General features: G+C 44.9%; 1 protein-coding gene across 8 annotated transcripts; it reads right to left on the bottom strand.

Moving 5' to 3' along the window:
- Window positions 1–1,517: 1,517 nt before the first annotated feature.
- On the bottom strand, window positions 1,518–24,614 carry ZDHHC22 (zDHHC palmitoyltransferase 22). Of its 8 annotated transcripts, XM_083754722.1 has the most exons (4): window positions 23,765–24,563; window positions 22,088–22,669; window positions 4,935–5,217; window positions 1,518–4,478 (listed from the first exon to the last, which is right to left on the bottom strand). In XM_083754722.1, exons 2-3 carry the CDS (start codon window positions 22,653–22,655, stop codon window positions 4,952–4,954), a joined length of 834 nt encoding a protein of 277 aa, XP_083610848.1. In that variant the 5' UTR covers window positions 22,656–22,669; window positions 23,765–24,563; the 3' UTR covers window positions 1,518–4,478; window positions 4,935–4,951. The 8 variants fall into 8 exon arrangements, with proteins under 8 accessions (XP_083610848.1, XP_083610853.1, XP_083610846.1 ...); XM_083754727.1 differs by lacking the exon at window positions 23,765–24,563 and adding an exon at window positions 24,571–24,614 and having other exon boundaries at window positions 1,518–5,217; XM_083754720.1 differs by having other exon boundaries at window positions 1,518–5,217.
- Window positions 24,615–24,910: the final 296 nt, after the last annotated feature.

The following is a 24,910-nucleotide window of genomic DNA, read 5'->3' as shown; positions in this document are numbered from 1 at the left end:
TTCCAGGTGCCTCTGCCCTCTGAGGTGAGCTGGATGGTGACTGGGGAGAAAGCCTTCTCAATGGTGGTGCCCTCTTTGTTGAACACTCTTCCCAGGCAAACTTTCCTGGTACTCCTCTTCGTGTTGTTTTGGCACCAGCTGAATATCTCCCCCCCCCCCCACCTAGCCTTATAAATAGTCTGTGCTAATTTTAACTTTGGAGCTCCTGCTAGGTTTTAAATGCTGCTCATTTATTTTCTGTGTTTATTCTGCTTTAATTGTTTCAGTTGTTGATTTTATCGTTTTAAAGCACAGGTACCAAAAGGGCAGGGTCAAGTTGTAGAAAATAAATAGGTAATTTGCATATGGAAAAAGGTAAAATGTGTTTTGTTTGTGGGGTTCTTCTGTGGGCGGATTTCAGCATTAGCGCATGTGCTTAGATTTCCATTTTCAGGATGTAAGTTCCTAATTAAAAAATAAGTGAAACACAAATATCTATTTCTGAATTGTGAAAAAGTGATGGATTTTCAATGTCTGCAAAATCCAATATGGGCACCAGCATAAAATGTGCTTAGCTGAAAGAGGCTGACAGATTTTGTTACCTTTTTAAAAAAAAATAAGGCACCATCCACTATAGGGTTCTGGTACAGGGACAATGGGTGTATGTCCAAGTTGTATATCAGCTTCTCCACTGATCTGATTAATCCCTGCAGTTTAGACTAAACTAAGTTAATTGCCCCCATGGAGTTGAATGAAGATGTTGCTAGAAGCATCATGTCAGAGAACTGCCATCAGAACGAGAAACGGAGGCAGGGCCACCCAGCGATGCCGGAGAGGGGACGAGCAGGGGGGAAGGATTTCAATGTAACACCCATAGAGAAGAGAGGGAGAGGGAGGAATTGGTGACAGGTCTCCAAGACCCTTCCCCCGACGATAGTGGAGAGAGCGCTGGGATGCCCCTGCCTTCCCCTTACTTGCGCAGACGCGTTCCGCGCAGAGAACATAGGAGGAGACTTGGGGTCAAACAGCTTTTATGCTGGAAAAGGTTCAAGAGACGCCCACTCTCGGATTCTGCAAGTGACTAACAGGTCACGGAGGGTGAGCTCCGACCCTGGGCATGGTTGGGGCAAGCAAACTAACTGAACTGAAGTAAGGTTACGCACAAGTAACCCCTAACAACCATTACACATCATTAAGAAGAAGAGTTTGGATTTGATATCCCGCCTTTCACTCCCCTTCAGGAATCTCAAAGCGGCTAACATTCTCCTTTCCCTTCCTCCCCCACAACAAACACTCTGTGAGGTGAGTGGGGCTGAGAGACTTCAGAGAAGTGTGACTGGCCCAAGGTCACCCAGCAGCTGCATGTGGAGGAGCAAAGACGCGAACCCGGTTCCCCAGATTACGAGTCTACCGCTCTTAACCACTACACCACACTGGCTCTAAGACATCCTTCCCCAACTTGGTGCCCTCCAGATGTTTTGGACTATGTGGCTGGCTGTGTCTGATGGGATTTGTAGCCCAAAACATTATGGGGTTGGTGTGGCCCAATAGGCAGTCATGATTAGAATAACAATATGGAACAGAGCTTGGCTGCGGAAGGATGATAAAAATAGAAATAAAAAAATGAGATTGAATGGTTTTCTTCCTTGAAATGTCTCTTATCGTCCATGTATGGTATGAACTCTTCACCCTATTAATCATGAAAGAATTATTTATTACAAAGTGCTAATTTGAGGGCCTGCCTTCAAGGGCTGCTACTTAGAGTCTTCCCTTCAATAATTCAGTTCACTATCTCACTTGGTTGCTCCCTGACACATGCAAAATTACATCTCATGCCCTCTTAAGTTGGAGACTGATGGGAGTTTTGAAGAAAGCTGAAAGTGGTGCAAGACGGGCATTTTTGCCCTGGGTGTACATACACATTTCATTGATCACAGTGAATTTTTTGGTTTTTTGTTTTTTTTTTGCAACACCACTAAAAAGCTGCAAAATGGGTTTACCAAAGGTGAAAAAGGAAGAGTACTGCTATAGCTACTAGCCAACCATTCCTGCTCTTCCTTTTGTCAGGCAGATTGCACATTAGTCAGGCAGAATGGGTAGCAGATATTTCCTTATGGAAGCAACTTCTTGAAAGAGCCAGCCCTGCCATTAGACAGAGTTAGGAAGTTGCCCCAGGCAGCCAGTGCTGTGTGTCCTCAGGGTTAGCTTACTGCCCCATGGCGCCCTGGGTGACTCTGTTCCATCACCAGTGTTGAATAGGGAACTGTCAGTTTGGGCTCTCTTCATTTCTCATTTTACCCATCTTAAACTGACTTCTCCACATTTGGAAGCAATTTGCAAAATCATCAGCATTTTAGTGCAAACTCTCTTAACCCGTTTTTATAAGCAACTTTGATTAATGTACACATTTGGACAATCACTTTCCCCTAACATAATGCATTTGTGCACATTATTTTTGCCAATATCTTCATTTTTATGCATGTGTCTCCTAAAATATGCATTTTTGTAAACATTGGTTGAAGAACCAAAATTCAGATAAGTGCAAATTTCAAAGGATAGCTTTGTGTTTCAGTTCACATATTGTTTTGGAAAGTGTGGATTTGAGAGATCCAGTTTTAAATGCATACTGAATCAACTTTCTCCTCCATTCCTAATGTTGAAGTAAGAGTCCATTGCCATTTTAGTTGGCTTTTGTACATGGAATGGGGGAGGGCTGGCTACAGATAGAAGTACATAGACTATGCTTCCTTCATTCCAACATAAGCATGATGGAAAAGAAAACCCTGTTAATTCTCATACACAACTCACTTTTCAAATAAGTCCGTCCATCTACACCATCCCATTCTTCTCCAGCCTCTGCTCATTCACTCCCCTCTCTCACATACACAGCAATGCAGTCTTAGGGTACTCCTCCATGTGAGAGGTCCCTTGAGAAGGCAGGAGCCCATAGCCCAGTGACAAAGCACGCAGCTTTGGTGCTGAAGGTCCTAGGTTCAGCCCCTGCCATCTCCAATTAAATGGGTGGGTAAACTTTGGGGCAGGGGTGTCAAAGGCTGTGTTCCATCAGAAGAAAGTGACAGGGACACTTACTGGTGGTGAGAGGTTGGGCCAAAGCAAAGCGGGGGGGGGGGGACATCACTACTTTCTCCCTTTCACCCATCCCTCCATTTGCACTCACACATCTGTCCATCATCTAGTAACACTCATCCCCTCATTTTCTGAGCATGTACACAACTTACATGATCATGTACACAATGGGGTCATTTCCACCTGCTGCATTTTCAAGCCACATGTTTACATCGCCTTACACACCATTTCCTGGCTTGTTTTCCCACACCGGCAAACCTTCCAAACTCCTATTCAAGGAAGCCAAGCTCTGCGCATGTGCTGTCCTCTGCGCATGTGCAACGGATGGCTGAAGTGCACCGCATCTCTGCTTAACTGTGACTTACGTTTTCAAATTGGAAGGAAGCTGGTCTGAGGGGAAAGGCATTAAACGGCAGAAACTACAGGATGCATGTGGACTGTGGCTAATGGTCGTGTGCACTCAGCTTCGAACACCAGCAGTGAGAGTGCACAGGAGCCACAGTAATGTGCACACAACTTCCCTCTCATCATATTTTCCTCTTAAAGAGGAGGTGGAGGGCCATTTGTTGGCACCAAGCTGTGGGTTGCCAACTTGTGAGTTAACGGATTGAGCTTAGAAAATACTTCTTCTTACAATCATGTAGAGCAGGGGTCAACAACCTTTTTCAGCCGTGGGTCGGTCCACTGTCCCTCAGACCATGTGGTGGGCTGGCCTATATTTTTTTTGGGGGGTGAACGAATTCCTATGCCCCACAAATAACCCAGGGATCCATTTTAAATAAAAGGACACATTCTACTCATGTAAAAACACGCTGATTCCCAGACCGTCTGTGGGCCGGATTGAGAAGGCTATTGGGCCGCATCCGGCCCCTGGGCCTGAGGTTGCCTACTCCTGATGTAGAGCCCCTGTAAGTCAGACAATCGTGGGCTCAGTGGACCGGTGCTCTGCCTCAGTATAAGACAGTCCAGAACTTTAATGTCTTCATACATTCAGTCGTTCCATTCACATACGCTTGCCTGCTGTCCCTGTTGCCATCATCGTTCTCAACCCAAATAAGCTTGTTTACTCACCCTATTGGCAAGATGGGCTTTGAACAGCTCTATGTGTCAGGGATCAGGGCAAGTGGGTTGAAAACAAACCTCATTCTCTAAAAAATAGAAAAATAAAAATCAGCCACCCTGGGCAGGCCGCATGCTCAGGCTGTTAACCATCGTTCCTGGATGTTGGAGTGTGGGGGGGGGGGAGCAACTAGGAAGTGGGCAGGGAAATGCTTGTCATCTCTGAAGTGTGCAGGCATATACCATCTGCCTCCCCAGCAGTTGTCATTCCTTGCACCTTAAAGTGCTTCACCAACCACACTCTGCTGTTCTTGTGAAAGCGGCTCCTTGCTATATTGGGGTCAGTTGAAAAACTGCAAAAAGAAGAAGAAGAAGAAGCAGCTTTCAAGTAACAGATTGGGCAAATCCCACAGGAGTCTCTGCTGTGCTTACTGCCTACTCGGAGCAACGCAGACTACCTTGAGATGGTGGGGGATGTTGTTGTTGCTACTCCTACGGCAAGTTAAGCATGAAAGGCAAGGTGGGAAGGGAGAAGATTGTGAGAAGGGGCACAGTGAGAAAATGATTCAGAGTCCCAAGGGTGGGTCTGATGAAGGCTTTTAGCAACCCAGAGATTACTGCTGTAGCTTCACATATAACATGGGCCACAATTCCCCCTTCTAAAATACAGAATCAGCCAGCTAGCTTAATAGTTGCCTCCCTTCCTGTAGGTGGCAAGGCTGAGAAGTGGGGATGGAAAGAGAAGTGCCTCAAAGTGATGCAACTCCATTATGGCCCGCGCATGTGCATGTACGTGTGCGCGTGCGCACCTGTGTGCTGGGCGACGTCACTGCTCCTTCTGCCTGTGATAGTCGCTTCCTACGTTGAGCACAGGGATGAGTAGTCCGAGCAGCCACCTCTTCCCAAAGACCTCTTCCAGGTTCTTCTTCCAAGGACGGGCTTGGGCCTCCACCCCCTTCCGCACCTGGTACCGCGTTTGCCCTCGCAAGATCAGCAGCATTTGGTGGCAGCAGAAGCCGGCGCAGGCGAGTCCGATCCCCAGCCATAGGTATAGCATGAGGATGACAAACATCTCCGAGCTTAGCAGAGCTCCTGCAGGGCCAAAGGGGAAGGGAAGAGAAAATGTTGGGAGATTCGGGACAGATAAAAGAAAGTACATCTTGACACAGTGCATTGTTTAGCTATGGAACTCACTGCCATGGGAGGAGGCAGGGATGCCACCATCTTGGATGGCTTTGAAATGGGATTGGATAAATTCCTTGAGGGTATCAAGCCGGGACGGATATGCTCCAACTGCATGGTCAGAGGCAGTGATGCTCCTGAATACCAACTGGGAGAAACTACAGGGAGGTAGATTGGTTTTGAACTGGGGTTCTGCTTGTGGGGTTTACCAGTTGGCCACTGTGAGAACAGGATGCTGGACCACATGGGCCATGGGCCTGATCCAACAGGCATTCCTTATGTTCTAACATGGACATTCACACATAGTGTGATGATATCTGTCCATCCTGGAACAGAGAAAATGGTTTATCCACACGTATCATAGGGTGGTATGTAAATTCAATAAGTAATATTATTATTAATAATAATACTTTTATACTGGAGGCAGTTGGCACAGTGCCCAAAGGAAGTTTGCTGTGAAAGTTTGTTGTGACGTGTGCCAGGGCCTAGACCCTAGCAGAGAATTCATGGCTGTACCCCAAAGCTCCCCCTGCTTCTGCTGCCCCTCTCACCCTTCCATCGCTCTTGCTAACTGCTCTCTCTAAGCCTGCAAGCAGTGCCAACAGCAAGGAGATGGAGCTGCAGTCTGCACTGGTTTCACTCTGTCCATTGAGCCCAGAAGACTTGATGACAGTGACAAGGAGCAGGGTGTCCCTGGGACTATCTTGCCAGAGCTCCCTACCCCCTTCAAAACCTGAAGCCAACATGGCTTGTTTGCAGTTAGTGGCTTAATCTGTAGCTAGTGCTTATTTGCATATCCCAGGTAGAATCATCAGCATCTCCTGGGATACTGGTCTGAGAATGTCCCTGGTCTGGACCTCTGAAGGGCTGCTGCCAGTCAGTGTTGACAGAACTGAGCCAGGTAGGCCATTGGTTTCCCTCAGTATGAGGTAGGTTCTTCTGATTTCAGTTCTTTCACAGTACAGCAAACAGAGGTGAAATGTGGCAAACGTAGAAGGTCTACTTTACAATTAAACAGAATCAAGGGGAGGAAGATGCAGGACTAAGGCTGGAACCATACTTTCTAGAGAATAAGCCTCACTGAACAAAACAGAACCAACTTCCAAGTAGATTGGCATACATAAGATTGCACAGTTAAATAAATATTTCAGTTGTCTTTTTTCAGCAGCTCCTTAATTGCAGTATCGGGGGGGGGCAGGGAGGGAGTTCAAATCCAACATTTCTTTAGAGTAGTTTACATTGTGGCTAATTCTTAGTGACAGGGTCAAAATGGAAAATTCTGCAGAATATAAACAACATCCCAGTCATTAGTCTAAATGTCAGGAGATAAGATAAAACAATGCACCAAAATGAGCCTTCTAGGAAGAATTCGAATAGGAAATGTGTTGTCATATGACTTGGAGAGCAGGAGCACCATCCCATATGAAGCTGTAAGAAAGCAGGAGGCTTTCGAAGTTATTGTGCTTAATTCCTCTCTTTGGGAATCAACCATGTTGTCAGATGTGCCAAACATTGACAGTTTGAGGTTGATATATTAATCCTACCCCTCCTATGTATGCAGGCTAGACCAGAGGCTTCTCCCAGGATTGGATCTAGAGACATTTGGCACATGTAATGTTGAACCATTGGGATGTTAGTCAAAAGAAATGGACCTTTGTTGCCTGCTCTGGTTGTAGAAGTCAGCAGTTAACTGATCTTTCCCATCTGCTTATATTCTCTGCATTCCTAACCAGCCTCACCAGAACAGCTTCATTATAAACCTAACACTTTGCACTGAACCCATGGAACCTTATTCTTGACCTTTGTTTATTGCCTACACAGGCTTCCTTCTCACTTAATAACGCAACTCTTCTTTCAGTTCTCCAGGGGCACTCGGCTGCTGTCCTGAAAGTTGTGGTTCTCCTACTAGGGGATTTCAAGGAAAGGCTCCTGTTCAGAAATGCTGAATTGGAACTTACTGAGGAATTTGATTCTGTCTGGAAATACCTGAATTGGGGTGAAAGTGGTGCAGCAATAAATCTGCTAGCACATTTGCAAAGCTAAGCAGGATCCAGTAAGGTTTCAATGTGGATGGGAGACCATGTGTTGAGATTCCTACATTGCAGAGGGTTGGACTAGGTGACTCTCAGGGTCCCTTCCAGCTCTATGGTTTTTTGTCTAGATCAGAGGTTTTCAACCTTTTTGAGTCTGCAGCTCCCTTAACCAACTACTTTCTTACTGTGGCACCGCTGTGGGATTCAGGAGCCCAGTTATGTCACCCCTTGCCTCACCCTTTTTTTAACACCCTCCCTTGTGGTGCTGCTGCTGCCATCCCTGGTCTCTGAGCTGCCCCACCCACCCCAAGGAGAGGTGCCTCCCAGAGGCGCCATTCACTTGCAGAGCTTATATCCAAGGCTGCTGCAATAAACAGTTGTGCAAGCCTTTGGGAGGCAGAGACGAGAGGGCGCATCAGAGGAGGGAGGGAAAGAAAGAGGGACAAAGGCTCTTCCGGAGGCGGCGCGAAACAGCAATGGCGGTCCTCTTCGCGCTGTGAAGAGGGGCTCCGCGAAAAAGGGTCGTCCGCTGCGGCAAAGCGGAGACCCATCAAGAAAAACCGCAGGCAGAGCGAGCCTGCGGCCGTGGGACTCGGCGGGCGCCTTGAGCCCCCCCAGAAGCGGAGAAGGAGCCTCGTAAGAGGCTCCGGAACGTGAAAGAGGGAGCGGCGCTGTGAGTTCATCGCTCTTTTCGTGGAAGCAAAGCCGCGCTGCTGCTGCTGATGAGCGCTGACCTTTCTTCTTGAAAATATCGGAATTGGAGCAACATACCCGTGAGTAAGGGGTTTAAATTCTTAATCTAAATTGAAGAAATTCGGCTGAAAACGGGAGGCGAGTAACAGGAAGTCCGCCTCCCGACTCTGCTAATTAGATCAAAGCAAGGGCTCTGAAGCGAGCTGAAGTGTTTAAAAGGGATTGTAAAACTGGAAGAAAGAGTGCATTGATAGACTTTGCATTTTGAGGATAAAAGGGAAAGAATTGTGAAACTTATGGACTTTTGCTTACTGGAACTGTCCCCCTATTTTTGAGCTAAACGGAGTTGAAAGGGATAACCCCGTCATCGGGCTGCCAGTGTATAGAAGAGAACTGTCAAACTGCTGTCAAATTGACGACATTGTTGCAGAAATTTAAACTGTTGCATAGACTGAGACATTAATGTTTAACATTGTTGCTGGGACCTCTCTTGACACCTTGTGGCTGGATTCTAAGAGACTGGAAGCTTTGGAAACCTTCCTTTTGTGTTTGGGAACTACAAAAATTTAACATGGGGAATATAGGAACTTCAATGGCGGAAAATAGTTCCTTTCTTCTTTGAAACTTTGAAATACTCCCCCTATAGGACTGTGGAAGTATAGTGGCCTGGGAATTGAACTTTATTGAAATTCTTTGTGGTTTAATTTGTTTATACTTTGGACTTGTCTTTCCCATGGGACAAAAGATCATTTGACCTTGAACAGAGGCAGGTGTGGAATGAGCGGCTCAGGGAGAACAAGAGCAGCTAAAGCCAAAGATAAAGAAAAAGAGAAAAAATCTGGGCAACTCATGCAAACAACTTTAACTCATCACCGCAGATCATCCGTCCCAACTGTGCTGACAGCACAGGAGGTGGAATTTGTACAGCCTGCTGCAGAAGATATGGCAACTGGAGGATCTGAAACAGTTTTGAAACAAATTTTGGACCAACTGGCAGTTTTAAATCAAAAAGTGGACAATCAAACATCAAAAATTGACCAAGCTACATCCTCTATTGGCAAATTAACTGAACAGGTTTCGCAGCACACCCAGGCAATTGAGAAACTGCAAGGAGCTACGGCAGAAAACTACAAATTAGCTGTGGAAGCCAACCAAAAAGCAGAACAGGCGAATATAAAGGTTGATGAAGTTAAAGGGGAAGTAAGGCCTCTGAAAAGACAGGTAGGGGAACAACAAGCCTACCTGTCATTGGTTGAACTGAAAAGTAAAGAAAACAATCTCAGGATAAGGGCTATCCCGGAACTGGAGAAAGACAATTTAGAGGGATTTCTGACACTTTTGTTCTCCAAATTCTGGGGAATTGAGGAAGAAAAGGACTTTAAAATTGTGACAGCCTTTAGACTGGGAAAATCTGTAAAGAAAGACAAGTCCAGAGACTGCTTAGTTATTCTGAGATCAAGAGAAGAGAGGGATAAGATATTAGGCCTACATTTCAAGAAATCTTTGGAGATAGAAGGCAAAAGGGCCGAAATTTACAGAGATATACCCAAATATCTCTTGGAACTTAGGACTACCTATATAGACCTGACTAAATTGTTGAGACACAACGGAATTCCTTATAGGTGGGAGTTTCCACAAGGACTTTCATTTACTTACAAAGGAAGGAAAATAAAAATTAAATCACCTGAAGACCAGCAGAAGTTCCTACACGACCACGAGGAGGACCTGCAAAAAGGAGCTGCAGCTTCTTGGCCTCCACCACCACCGGGACCACCTTCAAGAGTCATACCACCTGGATCTGGACCAGCACTACCTCCTCCGGGATCGGAGGGAAGCTTAGACACCCCATTGTAGAACCCGTCAATTGATTCAGGATGTCTCTGCAGCTTCTCAGTTGGAACATAAATGGCGGAAATTCCCCGGAAAAAAGAAGGAAAGTTTTTCACATTTTGAAAAAGGAACAATTGGACGTTATCTGCCTACAAGAAACACATGTGACAAGGCTCCACAGAAAAGTGCTAATTAATAAAAGACTAGGCCAAGAATTTATTTCTTCGGACAAAGTTAAGAAAAGAGGAGTGGTGATATATGCAAAGGAGAGCCTGTCACCGAAATTCTTATTTAAAGATGAACATGGCCGAATTTTGGCGATTGAAATACAGACACAAGGAGAAAAATTTTTGATATTAGGAATATATGCTCCAAATGAGGGAAAATCGGAATTTTTCAGGAAGCTGCATGAGACTATGCTGGATTACTTGGACTATAATAACATCATTATGTTGGGTGATATGAATGGGGTTGTGTCTGTAAACATGGATAAGTCACAAAGTGCCAACATATCGAAAGATGGCAGACTACCTAAAACCTTTTTTGAAATGACTGACAATATGGACTTAGTTGACATATGGAGGGTTAAGAACCCTCTAGGGAAAGAAGGGACTTTCTTTTCTGAAGCTCATCTGACATGGACACGAATCGACCAAATATGGACAACTAGAGGACTGGCACCTAAGACTAGAAAAGTGGAAATCTGCCCAAAAACCTGCTCTGACCATAATGCTTTGAAAGTGGAATTGAGACTAAATACAACCGGATCCTTCAGATGGAAAATGAATGACACTATATTAAGAGATCAGGAGATTGTTAAGAAGGCCCAAAAAACTTTAAAGGACTATTTTGAGATAAATTTGAATACCACCGTGGAAAAAAGAATAATCTGGGACGCAAGTAAGGCAGTTATGAGAGGGTTTCTAATACAACAAAACACGATTAAGAAAAGGCTCTGGAATGAAAAGAAGGAGAAGATATTGGAGAAAATAAGAGAAGGAGAGAAAAAATTAAGATCTAGGCCTAAGTCGAAGGATGTGCTAAGAGAAGTGAAATTTTTCCAGGCGCAATATTCAAAATTGATAAATCAAGAGGTGGAATGGAAAATTAAACAAATGAAACAAAGATCCTTCGAATCGGCAAATAAGTGTGGGAAACTGCTAGCCTGGCAGTTGAAAAAGAGACAAAAGCTTAACACAGTTACAAATCTAGAGATTGAAGGGAGAATGGTTCAGAAACCCGAGGAAATTAGAAAGTGTTTCCAGAGATACTTCAAAGAACTCTACTCACAAGGGCCGCAAAAAGCTTCCGAGGTGGATCAATTTCTTAAAACTAATGGATTATAAAAAATACCCCTGGAAATGAGAACAAACCTGAATTGTAACATCACACAGCAAGAAATTGAAAGTGCCATTCAGAATCTTCAATTGGGCAAGTCTCCAGGCCCTGATGGTCTAACCTCCAAATATTATAAAGTTTTAAAGGACTATTTGATACAACCCTTGATGGAGGTTTGTAACCAGATTATGGAGGGAAGGAAGGCACCGGAAACGTGGAAAGAAGCTTTCATCATATTGATACCTAAACTAGAAACTGAAAAGACTCAACTTAAGAATTACCGCCCCATCTCACTCCTAAATGTGGATTACAAAATTTTTGCAGATATTCTGGCAAGTAGACTTAAAAAAGTATTAAATGAAGTGATCCATAAGGACCAGGCTGGCTTTCTCCCTGGTAGGCATTTGTTTGATAACACAAGAAACATTATTGACATTTTGGAACTTCTACAAACAAATCTTAATACCAGAGCGGCTTTAATTTTTATTGATGCAGAGAAGGCCTTTGATAATATTTCTTGGATGTTCATGAAGAAAAATTTGGAAGGGATGGGAGTGGGGCGGGGGTTTGAAAATGGTATAGAAGCAATCTATACAGAACAAAAAGCTAAATTGATAGTAAACAATGCGGTGACAGAGGAGTTTAAAATTGAAAAAGGGACACGTCAGGGGTGCCCCCTACCCCCCCTATTGTTCATCTCAGTTCTGGAGGTGTTGCTAAACATGATTAGAAAGGACCGGTTGGTTCAAGGAATTGAGGTTGGAGTGAAACAATATAAATTGAAAGCATTTGCAGATGACTTGGTATTAACATTACAGGAACCAGTCTCCAGTACTAAAAGAGTGTTAGAATTAATTTCTGACTTTGGTCGGGTGGCGGGGTTTAAGTTAAATAAGCAAAAAACCAAGGTTTTAGCAAAAAATTTGACAGTTACAGAAACAGATGAGTTCTCTAAAGAAACGGAGTTGAATGTGGTTAAAAAAGTAAAATAACTAGGGGTGTACCTGACCTCCAAAAATTTGAATTTGTTTAAAGATAACTATGAGAAATGTTGGTCAGAAATCAAAAGAGATTTGGAAACATGGTCAAGATTGAAACTTTCCTTGTTAGGCCGAATAGCTGCTGTAAAGATGAATGTATTGCCGAAAATGTTATTTTTGTTTCAGGCCCTACAGATCGTGGACAAGGTGGAATGTTTTGGAAAGTGGCAGAAGGATATTTCTAAGTTTGTTTGGCAGGGCAAAAAGCCCCGAATAAAGTTTAAAATATTAACTGATGCGAAAGAAAGAGGGGGATTTGCCCTGCCAGACTTGAGGTTATATTATGAATCTGCAGCCTTCTGCTGGTTGAAAGATTGGATTTTATTGGAGAACACTGACGTCCTAGATCTGGAAGGGTTTGACAATGCGTTTGGGTGGCATGCATATTTGTGGTATGACAAGGTTAAAGTGCACAAATTGTTTAAAAATCATATTGTCAGAAGAGCAATTTTGATGGTCTGGACAAAATATAAAGACTTATTGGAGAGTAAGACTCCGAGGTGGCTCTCACCGGTGGAGGCCAAGGCACGTAAGAGACTTAACATGGAGGCCCATTGGCCTAAATACTGGGAAATAATTGAAAAAATTGGAGACAATTGGAGGTTGCTGAGTTTGGAAAAACTGAAAACTAAGGTGCGAGATTGGCTGCACTATGCGCAAATTCAGGAGGTCTTTAAAATAGATAAAAAGGTTGGATTCCAGGTGGAAAAATCGAAACTAGAGACTGAATTGTTAGAGCCAAAAAGTAAAATACTTTCGAGAATGTATAACTTGCTGCTTAAGTGGAATACACAGGATGAGACAGTCAAATCCGCCATGATAAAATGGGCGCAGGACGTGGGGCACAACATTATGTTTGTAGACTGGGAAAGGTTACGGAACACCGGTTTGAAATTTACGGCATGCACTGCCTTGAAGGAAAATATTATGAAAATGGTATACCGGTGGTACATGACCCCAGTTAAGCTAGCTAAGATATACCATTTGTCTGACAATAAATGTTGGAAATGTAGAGAGGCGGAAGGGACATTCTTTCATCTCTGGTGGACCTGCCCGAAAGTGAAGGCCTTCTGGGAAATGATCCATAATGAACTAAAAAAAGTACTGAGATTTACCTTACCTAAGAAACCAGAGGCCTTCCTTCTGGGCATGGTAGACCAGAGAGTGCTTAAGAAAGACCGAACCTTTTTCATGTACGCTACCACAGCAGCAAGGATCTTGATTGCAAAATATTGGAAGACACAAGATTTACCCACGCTGGAGGAATGGCAATCACAGTTGATGGACTATATGGAATTGGCTGAAATGACTGGCAGAATCCGAGACTTGGGAGAAGAAACAATTGAGGAGGACTGGAAAAAGTTTAAGGACTATTTGAAAAAACACTATAAGCTGTATGAATGTTAAAAAAAATGCACCTTTTAGGAAACTCTAGCTTCAGCAAATGTAAGTTTATGAAATGAAAATTAAGACACAAGAATTTAGAGGTAAAACAATGAAATGACTTTATTGTGTTTAATACAAAGCATGCAAGAATTGGGTTATAGTAAAATTGAAATCAGGGAACATGATAAAATGGAAGATACAATAAGTTTTGAAATAAGTTAACAAATTGCTGATGTTTTATATGACAGAGAATGCAGGGTTTGGAGGATGTGGGGAAATCCTTTAGACCGGATGGAAAAAGAACATGGAAATTTGTTATTCTTCTATTCTATTTTCTTATAACCATCCTTTATTCTTTTTTCTGTATTTCTTAAAATTAATAAAAATATTATAAAATAAAATAAAATAAAATCTCTGATGGGTCAGGCAGTGGGGTGGAAAAAAAAAAAAAGAAAGAGGGACAAAGGCTAGTGTTGCCTGCGGCACCCCTGACCATCATCCAAGGCACCCCAGGGTGCCATGGCACACAAGCTGAAAACCACTGCTGGAGATGTTTATTGTCTTAGCAATTCTAGGTTGATTATGTTGTCAACAATTACTGTAGCTATGAATAGTCACTGTGTTTATTCTGCATGCATCTAAGCTTTAACTCAGACTGTACTTTTTAATCTGTCACAATCATTTGAATTCACAGTTTACAATTCCCTCCTTCCCTGTACCTAATACTTTCTATCTTCTAAGGATGAAATGGGCTGGCTCCACAAACATTTATGCCACAAGAAATCTGTTAGTCTTTTAAGGTGCCATGAGCTTTTATTATTTTCTCTTTCTGAGCTACAAACTAACACAGATACCTCTCTGGAATAATACTGGAATAGATAGAATCAGGACAGTGCCAATTTGTGTCACTCTCTTTGCCCCCCCCCCAACCCTTGAATATATTTACTTTGATCAAGAAATATATTCACCTTCCTCAAAATAAAAGCTGGTTTAATCTTTTCATTTGCCATTTATCATGTGAATTCATTCAGAAGCCCCAGAAAGCTAGTCACATCTCAATCCTGTTGAACTCAATGGACTAAATTAGGGTGCTTACACACATTGCTCAAATTGACCACAGCCACAAGAAACCAGAAGTACAACAGGAAGCCTCTTGGTGCAAGACAAGAAACCTTCGCTCATTGTACCCTCAAGGGCATTGGCCCCTTGTCATAATTCCAGATCCTAGTTATTATCTTTAAAGCAGGGCTGAGGAACTTCTGGCTCTGGCTGTGGTTGAACTGCAACTTCCATTAACCCTGATCATTGGCCATGATGGTTGGGGTTGCTTAGAGTTGGAGTCTAACAACATACGGAAGGCCACAAGTTCTCCATGCCTGCTTTAAAAAGAGCCAGTGTGGTGTAGTGGTTAAGAGCAGTGGACTCGTAATCTGGTGAACCGGGTTCGCATCCCCGCTCCTCCACATGCAGCTGCTGGGTGACCTTAGGACAGTCACACTTCTCTGCAGTCTCTCAGCCCCACTCACCTCACAGAGTGTTTGTTGTGGGGGAGGATGGGAAAGGAGAATGTGAGCTGCTTTGAGACTCCTTCGGGTAGTGATAAAGCGGGATATCAAATCCAAACTCTTAGGACTACAAACCTAAAAACAACAACCCACCCCCTGCAATAAATCTGCCTGCTCTAAGAGATCCACTAATGAGGCCCTCTAGTATATCTCTTTATCTTCCAAGGTTTGCACGGTGAGGATCTGAGAACATTGTAACATTGCGACAGACTGAACTTTAAGAAAAGATCTTTAGCCAGCTGAAACACCAGACTTGGTGTTTAACTACAATGTTCTATGTTCAAGTTATTTGAACATTTATGTTCAATATTTTGTTTTCCTTGCTGCTTTAAAAGTGTGTTTTATTTGACCTTCATCTGTAATGTTTTGATACTCTGTCATTCTTTATTTGATGCTTGAAGTTAAATTGTAAGCCGTTTAAAATATATAGAAATGATTTCAATGAAATAAACAATCTTGTAAAGAAGGGCCAGTGAAGCAGCTTAAATGTATGTAACAAAGCAGGGTGATAACACAAACATCCTGGCATTGAATGCCTACAATAGGATAAAAACCCATTCTTTCGATTTAAGCCATGGATGATCATTATTAAATTATTGATAGTTAATGAGTTTCATATTGCGTGTTACCAATAACGGTGCTACCGCTAGGTATTCCCCCTTACTTTAATGGTATGAAAATCGGAGGAAAATAATGGATTGTTTTAAAATATTATATAATGTCTATGGAGAAGAAAATTGGACCCAGACTATTAGCTAGTTTTAATAGCTTCAGTGACTCATAGAACTATGTAACAAACTCATTTCTCCAAATAGCCTAAGAAGCATCCCAAACAGCTGGATAATTAGGCAGTGGGTTAAACAGGAATGCATTTACCTGTAGTTAAATTGCTTCAGGGATACTCAGAAAACATGTACAAAACTCAAATATATCAGGAGAATTGAATAAAATGGATGGACATGACCAAGGGTTCTACTATGCAATCCTTGATGCTGTTTAAAGAGTTTTCTATAACATTTATCAAGGTATATAATGATCAAACCTCAGTAAGTAATTCCTTCGGGGTTCTGTTAAAGACATTTATAATGTTACTATCTCAGCTTGAAGGAGACATTGCCAAGAGGTCAGTAGGAAAGATCAGAATTATTCTCATCCAAGCAACAGAGAGAACCATACTAAGCAAAGCATAGCCAAGTCACAATTCTTCTGGTCTCATTAGGAAAGCTAATTTCCTGGTTAGACCAGAGGGTTATGGCTTGTTTGTTCTACTGTTCTAGGTACAGTGGTACCTCAGTTTAAGAACAGTCCTGTCTATGAACAATTCAATTTATGAACTCCGCAAAACCAGAAGTAGTGTTCCAGTTTGCAAACTTTAGCTCAGTCTACAAATGGAAACTGGACAGTGGAAGGGCACCGGTGGCAGGAGGCCTCATTAGGGAAAGCGCAGCTTGGTTTAAGAACGGATTTGGTTTAAGAACGGACTTTCAGAATGGATTAAGTTCGTAAAGATACTCAGTGGATCCTCCAGTTCCCATTGGCAATGGACATAGCAGTTCTTTCAAAATAAACCCCAGATTCTTATGAGTTCCTAGATGGGTCAAATGGAACATTAGCTTGACATAAGAAATAATAATAATAATAATAATAATAATAATAATAATAATAATAATAATACCCACCTTTTCTCCACTTCCTTTAGTGCTTTGCTGACTCAGACTATTATTATTATTATTATTATTATTATTATTATTATTATTATTATTATTATTATTATTATTTGTATACCACCCTTCATCTGTAGATCTCAGAGCAGTCCACAATGTAAAATACATTATTTTTAAAAACACAAAAAAAATGCATAATAAAAATAAGAGTAAAAACAAGCCAATAATCCCCCAATCATTATTAAAGTGCAGTAAAACGCAGAGTGGGGGGAGAGAAATTCAAGCAGGAAGGGACAAACGACAGGCTAGGTAGCGCAGCCAGGAATTTAAGCTGTGCTTAACTTAAGCATGTGGCTGGCTGTGCCGGGGCTCAGAGAGACTCTAGAGAAGCCGCAGCAAATTGCATCCCACACCCTCATTCTTCTTCCTTCTCCTCCACCTCACCAGAGAGGGGCAACATCTAATCTACCAGCCTATTTCCATCAGGAGCCAGCTCAAGGTGAACAATGGCAACCCTGCAATCAGAGTGTGATGGCAGTAGCTCTCCACTGCTGATTTTCTTCTACATCTCATATTAAGGGCTATATTGCTTCTGAACATGACCCCTATTCAGAAGTTCTTAAACTGGATTCATGGACAGGCAGTGGCTCCATGCTCATGGGGAGGACTGTAAGTGTGGAATCCAATTAACCTTTACTCAGAACAGGCCATTTAAATTAATGGACCTAACCTAACCTTGTTCATTAATTTCAGTGGGTCTACTCTAAGTGCTCTATGGGGAGTCGGCTTCAGGCACCAGGCCCATTGGCAGACCAGTGCTGCAAACAGTAACAGGAAGGCTGGCAACAACCAGCCTTGCCACGTGGAAATCCCTTGCAGGCGACCGCAGTGCCTGGAGACAGACAGTCAGGTCATGTATCTATAGCAGTGACTGGAGGAGGAATGGCTTGCTAGGAGGAGTGCAGAGAAGAAGAAGCATCTTCAGCAGCACAACCGGACACCTTCCTCTGCCCCACCTGCAGCAAAACATGTCTCTCCAGTATCGGTCTCTACAGCCACAGCAGGCTCTGCAACCTTCCAGCAGCTTGACCACCCCCAAAGACACACTCCTGCATTGTCTCCCAAGGCAGAGGGATGTCAACAACTCTGAATAGGTTAGTTGCATACCATCCTAAGTGTGTTCAGCCAAACACATTTGCAATCAGCATTTAGACCTCCTGTTGGGGTTATCACATGACTCTCACTGCCCATTCACAAATGCATGATGAGTAGCCATTGATAGACTTATTCTCCATGGTGCAAGGGTGGGGAAACTGCAGTCCTCCAGATGTTGTTGAACTCCAACTCCCATCAGCCCAGCCACCATGACCAACGGTCAAGGATGATGGGAGTTGTAGCCCAGCAACAGGTTCCTCACTCCTGCTTTTAGGAAATAGTCTAATCTTTACTTTAAAAGCCACTTAAGCTAATGGCCACCATCACTTTCTTTTATCTGCCCTGAGTTTGCTGCTCATCCATTTCATCAGTTAACTCTCCAATATGGCGGCAAGGAAGAAAGAGAGAGATTCTCTGCCACCACATTGTAGTCAATCCCCATGACAGCTTGTTACAGTATAAGGAGACGGTGGCAGCTGGTTATTCCAAGAGTCTTCTGTAAACTTGAAAGAGACGTTAAGGGGATCTGTTCAACATTGCTTTCTAAATGCAGTGTCATCCTTCCATCCTTGTCAGGTCCCATTAGTTGCAGGAAGGCATCATGAACACTAAATAGTGAAAGAGAGACCAGGCTCCTTTGGAAAGCAAAAAAAACCCCAGACATATGTAATTTCTCTACTGTGAGATGGATTTGAAACAGTGGGAAGGGGGTCTGGAGGCAGACATTAATTGAACGCCTGTGCTATCTCCTTTCAATGCTCAGGCTGTAGCAGGAGATGTGCTGAGACATTTTCTCCCAGAAAAGGCTTCAGGCTTCATTTTAGCGGTCGTGTTTCTAACATTTGCAGAGGGAAAATTGTCAATTTCTTTGTTCCCGCTTCTAATTGAAATTCTCCCGGAAGCCACTTGCTTAAAAACACGTATGGTTTCTTAATCTCCTTCTTGAAGCAAGCAGATACAGTAAAACAGCTGAAGTTGTTGTTTTGATTATTCCTCCTGAGCAAAGTTTGCAAAAGCTGAGCATGAAGCAGGCAGGCTAACTCAGCTCCCCCACATTTCACCACCTCAATGTCTTTATTTTCTTCCAGATGGACATGAGGTGATATGATGACAACACTATTGCTGTAACTTAATCATGTCAGAAATAGAATTTAAATTCAGTTGTGGGTTTTAGAGCATCTAGGAACCAAATGTTTTCCCTTTGCTGGCTTTTTAGAATGATTCTATGCTGCTCAGAATCTGTTGGTTTCTGAGTTTTTATGTCATTTGTATTGAGATTATTTTATTGATTGCATTGCATTTGTGTATTCTATTGATTTTTGTAAACTGCCCGGAGGACAGTTGGATGGGAGGTCTAGAAATGGGAAGGCTGCCTGAATGAATTAATGAATGGTGAAGCACGATGATGATTTTGCATACCAATCCAATTTTGAAATCCATTCCAGGCCACCTAAGGTGTAACACCTCTGGCCATAGTTGCTCATTTCAGGAAGGTTATTTTGTGATAGAAGCACCTCTACAGCATGAAACGATTCCATCTTTTCCCACTTCAGGCTGTTTCCTATCTGAAGACGGGGCAACCCAGTCAGATGGGTGGGGTAAAAAAAATATTATTATTATTATTATTATTATTATTATTATTATTATTTGGGGCACAGCGCCACAGGGGAAAGGGAAGATGGTAGCTCATGGCAGAATTTTTCTCTCTTCATTCACCCTTCATGTTATTAAGCCCTTGGTGGTGATACATCAATGCCTTGCAATAACACATCCCCATAAATCATGCAAGTAGGTTGTTCAGATTGAGAATGCATGGAGGGGCTTCCTGTACCAGGACTATCATGGGGCAGCACTTCTAAAACAAAGAGAGATACTCTTTATCACCATTTAGTTTTATTTTATTTGTTACATATATATTCCCACCTTTCTTCCATTTTGCAGCTCACATTAGAACTCATGCCTTAGCTCATGGGAGGACTGCTAGGGAATAGGCGATGGAATCAAGGAATCGCAACAAAGCACCTGACTGCAGTGGCCTTTCCTCTTCTTCTCCCTTTCCAGTTTATAAAAGCTGGGCAGAGTCCAAGCATCAAAATGAACTTGGCAAGCTGTCAGCTTAAGAAATTGATCCAACATTATTTTTTTAAAAAACAACAACAACAACAACCCCACTCTTCTCAGACACCACCTTAAAATAATATTGCAATGAAGATCTACCTTCACACTACCATCTGAGTAAACTGGCGTTTGTGTGCATATCAGCCATACAAATTTATCCTTTTATCTAAGGAACAAACTGAGTTCATTTAGCCTCAGTCATTATAAACAATAAAGAACAGACTAGAGTCAACAAGCCCGTGGATAATCTCAAAGCCAATATATACACCCCTGACCTTTTCTCAATCCTTCCCTGGTTGTACAATGTTAGCAGCAGGAAGGGATATTAACGCTTCCTTGTAAGTCGTTCAGTCTATAAACTCTGGAAACACAATGCATTCAGACAGCAAGCCTGTTGGGTGGGAAAAATCACTTTCGGAACTGACTCCATCTATGTGTGTGCGCCCATGACCCCAGCCCTACCATTAGGCAAAGTGAGGCAGCTACCTCAGGCAGCAGATCTTGGGTGTCAAAAAAAGGCAGCAACTTGTTATTTAAAGTGTTTTTTTTTTACCAGGATAGAGAAAAGTTACTTGTGAGATTTTCTGCTTCAGGAATCAGCATAACTTGACTGGCCTTGGGTACTGTTCATCTTAACTTGAGAGGTGGTGTTTACTATTATGCCTCAGGCAGCAAAATGTATTGGGCTGGCTTTAGTGTGTGTGCTTCTCATTTTAATGATCTTTTGTATGGTTCTTGAATTTCAGAAGCGAGAGCAGTAGGGGTGTAAATTGACAAATAAGAGGAGGGAAAACCAGAAACTGGGCACAAACGGAGGTGTGGAGAAAAAGAAAAACAGCATGATGATGAAGCCTGTTTGATCTTGGCCAGACAGGTCAGAATCTGAATCACATTTCAAATTCAGTCAGCAGAGCACTTGCAAGTGGGATGTAGCAGGGTGCCTCGCATCAATTCTGCTTTTTGTCTACCTCCACTAGGAGACAATGACAGTGCAATCCTATGCATGCTTATTCAGCAATGGGACTTACACCTAGCAAGTGTGTTTAGAGTGGCAGCTTAGCAGTGCAATCCTATGCATGTTAATAAGGGCAGATCCACACCACACATTTAAAGCACATCCAATGCCCATTTAGGACGTCCCACAGAGAATCATAAGAACTGTGGTTTACTGCTAACAGAGCTACAGTTCTTAATACCCTTCACCGAGTACAGTTCTTAGGGTGTTTTGGGGGAAAGTCATTTGCTTTCAATGCAAGCTGGACATGTTTTTAATGTGTGATGTTGATCTGAAGGTTCAATAGGACTGGCTTAATTAGGGCTGCTGCCTAAATGAAATATTAAATTATTAACTGTATTAATTTTCTCCATAATGAGTTCCTGTCCTTTTCACAGGAAGGGACATGATGTTCAGATCAGGAGGAACCAAAGTCCAGGTGTAACCAGTGAGTTTCTGAGAAAATAGAACTCTGGAAAAGGAACCTTTCTTGCAAGCCTCTACACTAACTTCCCTCAGTCACATAATACAAGAATGAAATGCTCCTTCCACCGTCTTCCAACATGTACAAAACCTTTCAGACAATAGCCTTGGGCTGGTCCACACTGAGTCACCCATAGGACATTGCAGGGTGCTTTCCTTGGAATCAACTCAATTATACATAGACAGCATTGGACGGTAGCCTGAAGCAGGCCCCAACCTTTGTGTATCAAGGTGGCTTTTGCACAGCACCCCGGCTTTTTTATTTGCTGGCTATTCCAATAAGCAGCAATTAAAGCAAAAGATGGGTGAAGAAACATAGGAAACCCACATAGGCACAGACAGCCCCCTCCCCCGGGCTCCTGGCAATGCTGGAGGGACAGCTGTTGTGGGAAAGGAAGGCTTGTAAAGAAGGGTTGGCAGAGAGAGGGGGAGAGGGAAGGGAGCCACAGATACCCCTTCTGCTAGAGGAGAAGTCACTGACCTGAGAAGAACTGGCTGATGGACTGAGGCAGGAGAGTGAGGAATGCCAGTGGGTTGGCAAAGGAGGTGGAGAGCACAGTGGAAATGTAAGCCAGCCCTGCCACCAAGGAATCCAGGCAAGCCAAAGCAGTATAGAGGCAGAACATGACGAAGTTCCTCATGTTCCTGCTCCCAATGCAGTTCCCTGTGAAGAAACAGTGGTGGTCATGCCTTTGGGTGACCCGGGCACACAGTCTACAGAAGTGAGTGTTGGGTAAGGCCGAGCCAGGGGGGCAGCTCCCATCGGGCCAGTCGGAGGCCACCCCATCGGCTCCTCCGACCCAGTTCAGGCCCTTGCTCAGGTCCTCGGGGGTGTTCTGGATCACCAGGATGTAGTTGCCCAGCGCGTTGGCCGAGAGGAAGAGGAAGAGGGCGCCGTGCAGCAAAGCGGAGGAGCAGAAGAGCGGGGTGGCGGAAGGGTCTTTGAACATGCTGGGGATGAAGAGGAAGAGCTGGAGGACGAAGGTCACACAGGAGATGCACAGGAAGTAGGCAGGAGCGACCACATTGAGGAACCTGAGGACTAGCATTGTGGATTACATTCCTGCAACGGGGAGCAAGAGGAGAGAGCAAATGGTCACCAGCCTAGCCTGTGGACTTGCACTTTCCCAGGCACACAAGGATTCCCCATTCGCCCCTCTCCCCCCCCCCCGCCGCCGCCCCGCTGCTGGAGAAAAAGAAGCACCTCCTCACAGGTCTCCTTGGCTCTTCGTCCCTCCCAACCTGCTCCCTTCCCCAGTGGAATCTCTCACAAACGCACCGCACACATCTCGCCTCCTAGCTCTGCTCATCAGCGGTGCACAGGAGGACAAACTCAAAGGTTCGCTCTCCATCGTTGAGCCTCAGGTCTGGCTCCAGGGCCCTGCCCCTGGCGGGCAGCATTGCCACTGAGATGCCAGGGGCCGCAGTCCCTGGAGTGTCTCTCTCAGGTTGCCTGCCTCTTGCCTGCCTGCCTGCCTATCTGCCTGCCTGCCGGTTGCATCGCCACCCAGCTCTCTCTGCTCCTCGTGGCCCCCTGATCTGGAAGGCTGCAAGACACCCTCGCCGGGGAGCGAGTCCCCTTCAACTCCGAGGAGGATTTGTGTGTGTGCTGAGCAGACCTGCCGAGGCTCGCCCTACAATTCAGGAGTTCCTCTTCTTCCATGCAGGGCGCCGTTATTATTTTATTATGCGCTATTAATTAGATAGCGGGGAGGCGAGGATCCGGGTGGCGGTCCTAATCCGCTGCAATACGGATCCAAAACGATGCTCTAATTTCGTCTGGAAAGCCACAAATCCGCAGATTACCGCGGCGGCTGTTGCCCTGACATGGGCATCATCAGGAAATGCTCCAAACAGCTGCTTAAGTGCTGCCGGGCACCAGCCGCCAGCGGTGCGCCAGCAAGGAACTCTGTCTGTGGCTTTCAGCCTGTCTGGCATCGCTGCTCCGTCAAGGCGCATCGCAGAACGAAGCAAGGCGACATCCACTCCCCACGCAGCCACCCACCTTAATGAACGCGGGGGCTCCGACACCCAAACAGGGAGGTGTTGCTACAAGTCTACCTCCCCCGCGCCACACACACACACACGCACACACACGCACACACACACACACACACACACACCCCTTCAGTTTCCCTCTCCACCCCGCCTTCCTCACCCAGCTCTCCACGCTTGGCTTTCTCTTCCAAAACAAATCCATGTACGACACACGTACTTCAAATGTGGAAGAACATTGCTAACAAGGCGCCCCGGCGCCCCAGCCTGTTCTCAAGGGGCCGCCCCTTGCCTCTGTCCATGGGGAAGGCGAACTTAGGCGCTGCCTTTGTTGCGGAGAGGCGAGGAACTCTGTCCGCTCCCCGGATCTGATGGTCGCCGCTGGGAACTTTTCTGTGCTCCAGCCCTGCGGGCGGGTGACTTGGCGAGGGACCTGCCAGGAGTCTCCGCTTCCCCAGTCAGCTCCGTCTGGCTATCTGTCTGGCAAGGAGCGCTGAATTCACCTTGAAGTCCCCTTGCTCGCTGCCTGGATAGGTCCTCCCCGCCGTCCCTATATTTACCTGGAAGCCTGGAGCGGAGCGGAAGCTGCTGTTCCTTCAGCACCAGCCAGCCCTGTGCGCCGCGAAGCCCCCGGGCCAGCTGCTGCTCCCCCCCCTCCCCGCCTGATCTCCCTCTCTCCACCCCCTCCAGCCGCCGCGGTGTGAACAGCAAAGGCGCTCGGAGAGTCCCCGTTAGCAGCACAGCCGCTACTACCGGCAGCCCACCCTCCCGCCCGGGCTCCGTGGGGAGCCCTCCTTTCCCCGGCTTCCCTAGGGGAGCTGTCCGCCCCTTCCGCAACCCTGTCGGGGAAGCGCTTCGGGAGCTCGGCGGGGAGCTGTCCCTTCAGCACCACCAGCCAAGCAAGCCGCCTATGGAGCGGCGGGGGCGGGAAGAGAACTCTCAGGACATCCGAAAGAGGTGCGCTCCCACCTGGAGTCCCTCCGGAGAGTGTCTCCTCCAGATGACCCGGTTCTCTGATCCTGAAAACTAAAGAAGGTAAGGAAGGAGAAGGAAGTTGTGCTCACTGCTCCCTCCTGGCGTGCCTTAAGAAGAGGAGCCCCGCTGGATCAGACCAAAGGTCCGGCTAGTTCAGAGCTTCCCACAGTGTCGAGCCTGTGGGACGCTTAAGAGCAAGGCATAAGGGCAACAATTGCCCACAGCATGTGATATCCAGGGGCTTATTGCCCCTGAATCAGGAGCTTTCAGTTGGCTATTCTGGCTAAAGGCTGTGTTTCCCTGCAGGTGTGTGATGTGGAAATACCTTCCCAGT

Source organism: Podarcis gaigeae (genome assembly GCF_964106915.1).
Source record: "Podarcis gaigeae genome assembly, chromosome: 1".
Classification (NCBI taxonomy): domain Eukaryota; kingdom Metazoa; phylum Chordata; class Lepidosauria; order Squamata; family Lacertidae; genus Podarcis; species Podarcis gaigeae.
The sequence above is the reverse complement of the archived record's forward strand: the minus strand, read 5'-3'. Positions and strand labels throughout refer to the sequence as shown.

Excerpts from the sequence above, each read along its gene's own strand:
- ZDHHC22 (XM_083754727.1), bottom strand. The coding sequence starts at position 22,655 with ATGCTAGTCCTCAGGTTCCTCAATGTGGTCGCTCCTGCCTACTTCCTG. Across the intron at positions 5,218-22,087 it reads CATCAGCCAGTTCTTCTCAG|GAGCTCTGCTAAGCTCGGAG; the intron begins GTCAGTGACTTC and ends TTGGCCCTGCAG.